Source organism: Xiphophorus couchianus, chromosome 6 (genome assembly GCF_001444195.1).
Source record: "Xiphophorus couchianus chromosome 6, X_couchianus-1.0, whole genome shotgun sequence".
NCBI classification, from domain to species: domain Eukaryota; kingdom Metazoa; phylum Chordata; class Actinopteri; order Cyprinodontiformes; family Poeciliidae; genus Xiphophorus; species Xiphophorus couchianus.
In genome coordinates, this window is record NC_040233.1 from 24,167,725 (window position 1) to 24,178,640 (window position 10,916).

Consider the following 10,916-nt stretch of genomic DNA (forward strand, 5'->3'; position numbering starts at 1 on the left):
ATGCAAAATTGGAGTGTTAGGAAAATGTAGCAGAGTGAGAAAATGTGGTCAGCAAGTCATCCAGGATGCTAAGCCTTTAGCAGCATACTGGACTCTCTGGTCCAGTGCTTAACTGGTTTGAATCCTACATAAAGAACTTTGCTTCAATTGGAAACTTCTCATCAAAGAGGTCAAAGGTCATTTAAGGGGTACCCCAAGGTTCAATCCTAGGACCCCTCTTATTCAATATTAATATGCTCCCACTAGCTCAGGTTATAACAGGAAATAATATTAGCTACCATAACTATGCAGATGACACACAGCTCTACATTACGATGTCACCAGGTGACCTTTGACCCCAGCCAATCACTGAACAGATGCTTAGAACAGATAAATGTGTGGATGTACCAAAACTTTCTCCAGCTGAACAGAAACAAAACTGAAGTTATTATTTTTGGACCTAAAAAGGAACGATCTAGAGTTATAGATCTAGAGTCAATGCACAGCTTCAGTTATTACAACTAAAAACCAGCGATCAGGCCGAAACCTGGGAGTAGTGATGGACTCTGACCTGAACCTCCAGAGCCACATAAAGACAGTCACAAAGTCGGCCTTCTATCACCTGAAGAACATTTCCAGGATTAAAGGACTAATGTCTCAGCCAGATCTAGAGAAACTCATCCATGCGTTCATCTTCAGTCGTATTGATTATTGCAACAGCGTCTTCACAGGTCTGTCCAACAAATCAAACAGCTGCAGCTGATCCAGAATGCTGCTGCTCGCGTTCTCACTAAAACCAGGAAGATAGAGCACATAACACCAGTTTTAAAGTCCCTTCACTGGCTCCCTGTAGCTCAAAGAATCGATTTTAAAATACTGTTGTTAGTTTATAAATCACTGAATGGCTTAGCACCACAATACATTAAAGAGCTGCTGTTGTTGTATCAACCTTCCAGACCTCTCAGGTCTTCTGGTTCTGGTCTGCTCTGCATCCCCAGAACCAGAACCAAACGAGGAGAAGCAGCTTTCAGCATCTATGCACCAAAAATTTGGAACAAACTTCCAGAAAACTGTAAAACAGCTGAAACACTGACTTCTTTTAAATCTCAACTAAAAACCCACCTGTTTAGAATTGTATTTGAAATATAATCAATTACAAATTTATTGATGGAACTTGACTTAATGCTTTGTTTTGATTATTGATTCTATGTTGCATTGTGTTTCTGTGTTTGATATGATGTAAAGCACGTTGAAATGCCTTGCTGTTGAGATGTGCTATACAAATAAAATTTGATTGATTGATTGATTGATTGATTGATTGATTGATTGATAACTACAGAGATAACTCAGGAAAACCTAAGTAAGAATAACTGAAAGTTTTATCAAATTTCAAAGTTTTAAGCCTAAACTTACAAGTAGATATGACATCACAAACTAAAACTGGGAGAAAGAAGCCAAAACAGATAATTATGACATTTTGTCTGTGTGTGTGGGTGTTATGCCCAGTGAGGGGTATGAGACGACATTTACTGGATATGTGAAATGGAACTGTGTGAAATTTTATTTAACGCCTCCCCCTAGAATTGAGGAAACTGTGGCTCATTGATATACGTTGTACTTCCGGATGTTACAGAGTTGACACAAAGCCATGGCAGCGGTAGTTCTACTTTTTCTCATCTCCTTGCTGGATTCAGCTGAAGGTAAAATTTGTTTTTTATTACAAAATGTGTTTAACAGTTGCTGTGACAAGCTAACATTTCAATTGAAAAAATGTGGAGCTGTAGAAAGTATATTAGAAGAAAAACAACTGAAGCAAAGTTCAGCTGTCAAGATATATGTTTATTGTGAAAAATGTAATGTAATTTCTGTTTGGTTATTTTTGGAGGGCTTGTATTGACGTCTAATAGTTTTCTTTAGGACTGCAAGTTGATGCAGTATCATGTCGCAACGCAAAGACCCTGAGCGCTACTCGGTTTATGTTCTAAATGTGTTGGCTTAGTTTATTTAGATTCATTATTGTCCTTATGCAGCTTAAGAAGTCAAAAGCATTCGTTTGTACTCTCTGTAGTGCAGGACAAGTACAAATAAAGTATAATTTGCTTAACTGTCTCTAAAATGCTGAGGCACAGTGGAGAGATCAAGAAGATGAAAAGAAAGCAAGAGGTGGTTGACATGTGCTTGTTTATTGGTTTCACAGCTTGGGATAAAAAAGGCTTTTCAATATTCTCTTCTGACTGTTGGAGTGTTTGAAAGCAGGACAGCAGGAGTGTGTTGGTTGTGGATGATGTTTGTGACGCTGCTTTGACAGTGAGCCTCATAGATCTGGTTGAGATCAGTGAGTTGGGTTTCATACAGAGATCTTTGCTGCCTCACAGAGATTTCATGGTGAATTTTTGTCTTTTTTTGTGCAGCTGTGTGTTTAGTCCAGGACAAACTTTTGATCTTAATTACTTTCTTCCCTGTTTAAATAATAAATAAATTAATTGATAATAGTGTGAAGTAGTACATGAGTAGTACACTTAGTTCTGTCATGGCTACTTTTGCATCATAATTAGCTGAAACAAAAGAGTGTCAGTAGTTTATGAGGAGCAGGTTCTCAGAGGATTAAAAATAAAAAGCTCTAGCAGAGAAGTTTCCGTTTAAAGTAAAACGTAATTTAACAGAACAGAAATATTCTCTGAGATGACTTCATACAAATTCCAAATATAAACATTATTTTGAGGTAGAAAAACTGTTTCACTTCTCATTTCTTCATTGCAAACAATCAGACCAACCACAGCAGCTGCATTTTCTCCTTCATCACAGCAGAGGCTGACCTGACTAAAAGGTCCTAAACCTGACAAAATATAAAGACTCATCCACCATCTGTAAGCATTAGCATAATTTTGGATCAATAATAACATTTATTATGTAGCAAACAATTAATTAGTCAAATACCTAATAGGCTCCAACATTTAGTGTAACTCTAAAACTTGAGGAGGAAGTTCTTTAGCAAAGCAGATCTTTTTTGGCTCTGATATTTAAAGTGCAAAACTTGACACCCTCCCAACACTGACAGTTAAGTTACTGCATTTAAATGGATTTAAAAGTCATTTCTACACACAGTCGTCTCTGTGTTGGTTTAGTGACAGGGATCCTGATAAAGATGCCACCAACATGTCACTCATTGCTCTGATACTGTGCTAAAGTACTCACACTCCTTATTGTCTTCACATTTCATCACATTATAACAAAAAATTCAATATGTTTTATGTGGTAGATAAACATACATTAGGGTAGATAAAATAGCCTAAAGTTATATTTTACAAGTAATAGATAAGTATGGTGTGCATTTGTATTCAACCCTTTTCAATTTTATATAAATTTAATGCAGCGCATTTACTTTAGAGGTATCTAAATTTGTAAAACAAAACAGTTAGGTTATAAAACAATATCTCAAATTAAGACCATTTCTTGGAACACTGTTCAGTACATTATTTGAAAATGGAAATAGTAGGTGGCACAACTGTAAACCTGTCAAAACATGGCAGTCCACTTAAACTGACAGGACGTTCAAATAGAGCATAAATGAGAGAATCAACCAACATGAACATGGTAATCCTGGAAGAGCTGAGGGAGATATTCAGACTGAATAACAAAATTGTGGAGGAGCAGAAATTTGAAAGCCAGGAGAAGTCTCACTTGCTATTTGCAACAAACCATTTTGGGGACACAACATATATTCTAAAGAAGTTCCTCTGGTCAGATGAGACAAAAATGGATCACCAACATGTTAAATGGTATATGTAATGGAGAACTAATACAGCACAACACCCTGAACATACCAGCCCCATGATCAAAGTTGGTGATAGCAGCATCATGTTATACTGATCTTTCTCTTCAGTATGAACAGGGAAGCTGGATGGAGCTGAAAACAGGACAATCCTGCAACAAAACCTCCAAAAGACCTGATACTTTAGGTTCCAGCAGAAAAACATTAAACATACAGAGCTACAATTTACATATAAGTGTTAAAATGACCCAGTAAATTTACAGGCCTAAATCTAGTTGGGAACTAACTACTGAAGACTTAAAAGTTGATGTTTAAAGACATTGAAGGAGAGGGGACTGACAACCAACAATAAAATCATTTTGAGACGAATCTATTGGGTTGATCATTGAAAGGTTTTAGATCTTCAAAGATTTCTTTGGGGAAGGAAAGTAAATAATGGAAATTTTGTGATTTGTGATAGCAGAAGATTATCATGAAAGAAAGCAAATATTTTATTCACACTGATAGAAGAGGTATTGCTCTATTTATGAAAAAAAGGGAAACATCCTTTTCTTTAAATTGATGAGATTTTATTACTTATAATGAGAAAAAAGTTTTCGCTAAACAACTTATTCAATGAAGTCAATAATATGACTGGCTTCTGTCTTACGTGTATATTATTGAAGCATGGCATATAAATAACAGAAGGGACTAAAGTGAAGAGATCTATACAAATATAATTATAGTTGGACACTATATTTTATCTGCAATGCATATTTAAATAATGAAATGGTTAGATGAATTATGTGTTGATTCTAATTGACTGAACTTGTAGCGCTCTATAGGAACTTAGTCTATAAACCTCCTCTCTGCTCTGCTGTTGTGAAAGTTTTCTCATGATGTTCCAGAGAATTTTCATGATATTATTTTCTTCATTATTGAAATATAACTAAACTTCTTCTTTCAGGCTCTGAACGTCGAATTGTGAAATCTGGATCAAACCTTTTGCTGGAAGTAAACAAAAATGGAGTTGGCAAAGATGACTATTTTTTTTGGAAATTTAATAACAGTGTCAATCTTGTAAGATTTATTCCTGGCGGTGAGCCTAAAATCAAATATATAGAAAGAACTGATTTTTTTAAAGACAACTACTCACTGCTATTAAGAAATGTGCAACCCAATGACACTGGAAACTATGAGGCACAAGCAAATGGAGACACAGCAAAAACTGTAGCTGAATACACAGTTATAGTCCAAGGTAAGTTTTCTCTCATTTGCTTCCTATTTTGAAATAATTTCTAAATGTTTTTATAGCACTTCGTCTTAAAACCACTCAAATCTTTTTTTGCTCAGATCCAGTGTCTCCAGTGAAACTAACAGTGAAGCCCATTAAGTCCAGCTGCTATAACTTCACTGTGACGTGTAAAACAGTGGATTCTCAAATTAGTGGAACTTTTCAATGCGACAACATATCCTGCCATTTATTGGATCAAACGGACCTGAAAGACTCATCTCTGAAGGTCCATGTAGAGGAAAGCTCCATCATCTGTAACCATAGCAACCAAGTGAGCTGGGAAAAGGATGTAAAGAATATTATATCTATCTGTGAAAAACCACCAGGTAAGATTTAAGAAAAAGATTCAGGTGTTTTTAATTAAAGTATTGTGCATATAAATGTTTTAAATGGTAAAACAATAAAAGGTAAAGCAATTCATCATAGTTATGAGTAAACACACACGTGCATGTATGAACATAAACAAATGTCTAGCTTAAACCACAGGAAGAGACTGAATTAGGTTCCATTTATTTTTCCATTATGTTTGTGTGTATCCCTAATACTTACCTGCAAATTTAACCTGCACTAGTATAGAAAATGTATCTTATTTTACACCATAGCTGTAACCATTATGAGCACCAATCTGTGCAAATTATCCGTATGGATTTATCTAACAGATATGCAGGATTTTTCTTGTGTTTTACGGTCTTTATTTTTAATTTCTGCTTATTTTACATTTTTCTTAAAACCCATCTGAAAATGTGAAGACCTTTAGTGCTTTACTGGACCTACTGACCATTCAAAACACTTTTATACCGCTCATCCTTCACTGAGTTTTACTCATATACATTCATAAACGGATCAGCTGGCAAATTAAGCTACAGTGCCTTGCTCAGGGGCAAATTCACATGAGATGCAGGGGGGAGCTGGACGACTGTTCGCCCCAAAAATTATCCATGCATAGTTACTTTAATATAAACATTTAAGTACATTGTGTAAATCATATTGCTCATGACAGACATAGGCATTCTATATTTTATATACATTGCATATAACAAATCCCCCCACCAAACTAAATATGTTCATGTGTAAAAACTTTAACATATATAACATTTACTTCTATAAATTTTGCCATATTTATGCAAAAGATTGCAAATTTTACATGTCTGAAAACGTTTAAAAAATGTTTTTAAAATGTTTTCAGACATGTAAAATTTGCAATCTTTTGCTAAATTTAGCATAAATATGGCAAAAATAAAACAAGATTTATATTTCTACACACTTTAACAGACATAGGCATTTTATAATTTTTAAATATTGCATGTAACAAATCCCCCCACCAAACTAAATATGTTCATGTGTGAAGAAATATAAATCTAGTTTTATTTTGCCATATTTATGCAAAATATCGCAAATTTTGCATTTCTGAAAACATTTTTTTAAAATTTAATCTGTTGCTCATATAAATGCATGTATGAGCAACATGTTGGTCATGTTGCAGTATGTTACAACATGATCAACATACTGTTCATGTTGCCTTTCATTATGAACATCCCAATATTAAAGTGGCATTTGAGGGAGAACATGATAAATAGCTTATACTGTATATCTTTTTTGATTTTAGCAACTATTTTTTATCCAGACTGTCAGACATTTAGAAGATTTTTTATTCTAGCATTAAAGTTGTAAAACAGAAAGTGAACTTGACTAAAGCATTCCTGATGTTTTTTTTCTATTTTCTCTCTTTCTACAGTTCTCAACACAGCCACCATAGTTGGGATAACATTTGGAGCATTACTGCTGGTATCTATTATGTGCTCTGTGCTCATAATAATGTGTAAGTACCTCTTAATTTTTCTCCCACAATCAGATTATTGTCAATCCTTGACAGATTTAGGTTTAAACCTAATTTAATTTGACCATGGTGCTTTGTTCTGGCTGGAAGTTATATTTACTTTTTGAAGTGTTGGAATCTCAACTTATATCTGTGGATTTAGTTAAAGATTATAGTGATGGCCTTCCAACCTCAAAGACTTGGAGCTCATCACCAGCAGAACTGTTAAATGGTCTGAAGAAAGTTTTCATTGCTGTCAATAGAAAATAATTTTTTTCTTGAGAAGGGTATAAGTTATTTTGAACAAGGCATTTTTACAACTTCCTGTTTGAATTTTAAAAAGAATCTGCCAGCAGTATGAATGATATTGGGTAATAACAATCAGAGTATGTGTTTACTTACAATGAATTACTCCAACAAAATATGTAATAATAATAATAGATGAATAGATTTTGCCTGCAAAATGGGATGAGTTTTTCTTTTCTTTAACAATTTTAAGCATATTTAGTTTGAAGACCAAGTAAATTTGCTTTATGATTTTTGAACATTATTATGTTAGGTGTAGACATTTTCAAATATATCTTTCTAAGATTATTTGTTTGAATTTTATTTTTCTATTCCAGTGAAAGTAGGATCATCCTACAAGTCTTTTAAACAAATAAGTGTTTTTAGCCTATGGTTTAGTGGGATCTGTAAAGAAAGGAGAAGGAAATCAGGAGAAATGTCTGAGAGCAGCAGCTTGAACCAAAATCTGTTTTTGAGAGACATCTGTTGTAAAATGACATCAGTGCTTTGAAAAACAATTTAAAGGCCTGTTGTGATTTACTCTTGTTATGCTGTTATGATGTTGAATTTATAACAATTTTCCTCTCAAACATTGACTTTTAACTTTGGCAAAAAAGATAACAAAACCCCCAAATCATTGAAATTCTGCTGTTATCTCCAATTTAACACTTAAATTACTTTGATTATTATGTGATCTTAGTTTGTTTAAAGTGTCACTTTAAAGTAAATTTAATCACCTCAAACTACAGAACTTTATTCTTTATGACTGACCTGCAGGTAAAAGAAAGAGGAGCGCAAATACAGTGTATGAAGTTCCTCAGGTAAGCAGTGTGTTATTTTTTAAAAAGAAAAACTCTCCCTATTTGCTTGTCAAAATAATCAAGACAAAAGAACTATTCTTTTTTAGATAAAAAATAATCTAGGCTTAAAAGGAGCAGAAAAACACATTTTTAACAGAAACAGTTTGCAGCAAATTCAACTTTACTCTGACCTTTGTGTTCACATTTTAGTGAGAGTTTCCACAAAATGCCACCCAGAGAATATTAAGATATAAAGATGTGTTTTTTTCTCTTTGTCATCCTTTATAGGAAACTCCACTGCCTAACCCATATGCAAATCCTGCTGAAATTACTGAATCTCCTTCTCCAACATCAACGTATGCCCTGGTGCAGCTTCATAGTCGTCCTGTGCAAAGCAATGTCACCAGTACCTCCACAAACCCGCAGCCTGAAACAATTTATGCTCAAGTTGACAGAGCTGCCAAGTTCAACTCAAAACCTGCTGCAGTCAACAGGTGACAAAAAAGAAAATCAAAATGGAAAATGTATATAACTGTGTTTTAACTGTGCCAAAAATGATCATGAACTCCCACTGTGAACCAGCTTTTAAATGTTTTTATAGATTTAATTTTACTTCTATTTAGTGATGGAACAGTAAAATTTGGGAAATTCTTCAATTCTTCACAAACTTAACGGTAAAGTTTTTAGAGCTAAGAGATTTACAGTTATTATCATGACGAATATCAGTAAAATATATGGTATATTTTGTTGTTATCATATCAAAATATTAACTCCAAAATGTGCTCTCTTGAAATTTTAGTATTTTATTTTTCTGTTTGTGAAATTCAAAGTGTTGTGATTTTTGCACATTTTTGTATTCTAAACTTGTTGCTGCTAAAGGTTCTGTTTTTTGTTGAGGCGCTAAAAAGTAAAACACGTTTTAAGTAAATTATTGGCTTTAACAATAAAATGTTATTACTAAATTTTGTGTTAACTGATAAGCAGCAATACAAAAGGAGAATTTCAAAGATAAAGTAGAGTAACACCTTTTGTTTGTGTATTTTCATAATTTCTGCTTATGTTTTTATATTGTGTACTGTACTTTATTTGAGTTGTGTTGTGTTATTTTAACATTTTATTCTAGCAACTAATTTATCCAATTAATGTAGAATAACTGGTATCAGTGACAGTTTAAAGATCATAATGTGACTTTGGTCACATAAGTCTATTCATCTAATACAGTAATGAAGTCTATAGACGTAAATTCAAGCTGGGAGACTCTTCAGTTTACTGGCAGCATCAATTACCACGCCTCCGCCTCCGCCTCAGCCAACCAGCACCAGACTGTCGCTCCGCTCCAGCCAATCACCACACAAGAGCTCCTTCAAAAGGCGGATCCACCTGCTTCAGCCGCGCTTCGACCCACCTCCTCCCCGCCTCCACCCTCATCCTCCCGGGCATCTTCCAGACTCCCTCCAGGCTCCTTCCTCTCCAGGCTCCACTCCACCACCAGTGTCCGGGGGAAGACTACCCCGAGCTTCGCGCCGAGCCCATCATCCAGCTCACGGCGATTCTCAGCACATCTTCTGCTGGTGTCCGAGCGCCAAAGAACCTCGGGTCAATAAAACTTTCTAACTGCTGCTTTTCTCTGTGTGAGTCTTTCCAGATTAAATTAATAGCAGAGACATATGTGAGCTGATTTCAATCAGCGTCATGTTCTCAATAAAATAAATGTTTGAAATACTTCTGTGACTTAGTACAGAAAATAATACAATATTTCCTCATTTGACCAGCGATGCGAAGCCATGGCTGTTCTCTATTTTCTGCTTGCTGTCTCTCTGCTGGGTTCAGTTGAAGGTAAAATATATATTATGTCTTATTGTGTCACCTAGGGTTAGGATTAGGGTTATCACTTGTGACTCAACTTGTCACAAGTGATACGCTTTGGCTCAAGTGCTAATGAACTGGTAAAAAAAGTGAGATTTTCATTGAGATAATTTATTCAAATTATTAAGCTCAATACTGACATCTAGTGACAGTGAAGCTAAAAACTTTTCCACTGTTGCTTCATCTGTATGAATAGTCATTCAAAATTAAATACATAAATAATACCTTGAGTTAACCTTGTTAATTTGGTCCAATGTACTATTCTTCTTTATCTCTGAAACCCATTTTTAGGATACTTCAGTATTTTACATTCATCTATGCATTTACAAAGAATAAATTCACACAAAGTCTAAAAAGCTCTTTTTCCCCTCATTAAAGTAAGTAAATAAACACCTAACAAGGAAAAATAAATTCCTTTTAAAAGAATATTTGATATAATCAGTATTGAATTCATATAGAATGGTCTGTGCTGACAGACACATCTGCAATTTCTTTTATTTAAAAAAAAAGAAAAAAAATTTGAACGTGAAGAGTAGATTTTTACCAACGAACAATACAAAATGTAGATTAAAAGATTTTGTTTCTAAACAAAAATGTTGTCTTGACCTCAAATCAACCTCAAATTCAGATTTGGCAGAGAGCCTTTCATCAAATACACAGAAAGAATTGTTTTTTCTGAACAAAACTACTCTTTGCTTTTAAGAAATATGCAACACAGTGAGAGCGGAACATATAAGGAAATATTAAGTGGATCAGAAGACAAAACTGCAGCTGAATACACAGTCAGAGTCCAGGGTAAGTTTCTTCTTGATTGCTTCCTGTTTTGAAATTATTTCTAGCTTCTTTTACTGGACCCTGTTTTAAAACTAAACAAATCTTTTTTTGATCAGATCCAGTGTCTCCAGTGAAACTAGCAGTGACGCCCATAAAGTCTTTAATTTTTTAGCTTCTGTAAATTCACTGTGTCGTGTGGAACAGTCGATTCTCAAATTAGTGGATCTTTTCAATGTGAAAATAAAACCTGCCGTTTAGTGGACCAAACACACCTGAAGGTCTCATCTCTGACGGTCCATGTAGAGGAAAGCTCCATCATCTGTAACCATAGCAACCAAGTGAGCTGGAAAC

The 10,916-nt window shown here is 34.6% G+C and overlaps 1 protein-coding gene across 1 annotated transcript; it reads left to right on the forward strand.

The window, feature by feature from the left end:
- The first annotated feature begins 1,594 nt into the window (after positions 1-1,594).
- LOC114146564 (uncharacterized) lies at positions 1,595-8,833 on the forward strand. Its single transcript, XM_028020743.1, has 6 exons — positions 1,595-1,679; positions 4,698-4,988; positions 5,084-5,350; positions 6,760-6,843; positions 7,903-7,946; positions 8,214-8,833. The coding sequence occupies exons 1-6, from the start codon at positions 1,628-1,630 to the stop codon at positions 8,421-8,423; spliced, it is 948 nt and encodes a 315-aa protein (XP_027876544.1). The 5' UTR covers positions 1,595-1,627; the 3' UTR covers positions 8,424-8,833.
- Positions 8,834-10,916: the final 2,083 nt, after the last annotated feature.

Bases quoted from the DNA above. Each gene is read 5' to 3' on its own strand.
- LOC114146564 (XM_028020743.1), top strand. From the start codon at position 1,628: ATGGCAGCGGTAGTTCTACTTTTTCTCATCTCCTTGCTGGATTCAGCT. The intron at 5,351-6,759 runs GTAAGATTTAAG...CTCTTTCTACAG, and splicing joins TATCTGTGAAAAACCACCAG to TTCTCAACACAGCCACCATA. The intron at 7,947-8,213 runs GTAAGCAGTGTG...CATCCTTTATAG, and splicing joins CAGTGTATGAAGTTCCTCAG to GAAACTCCACTGCCTAACCC.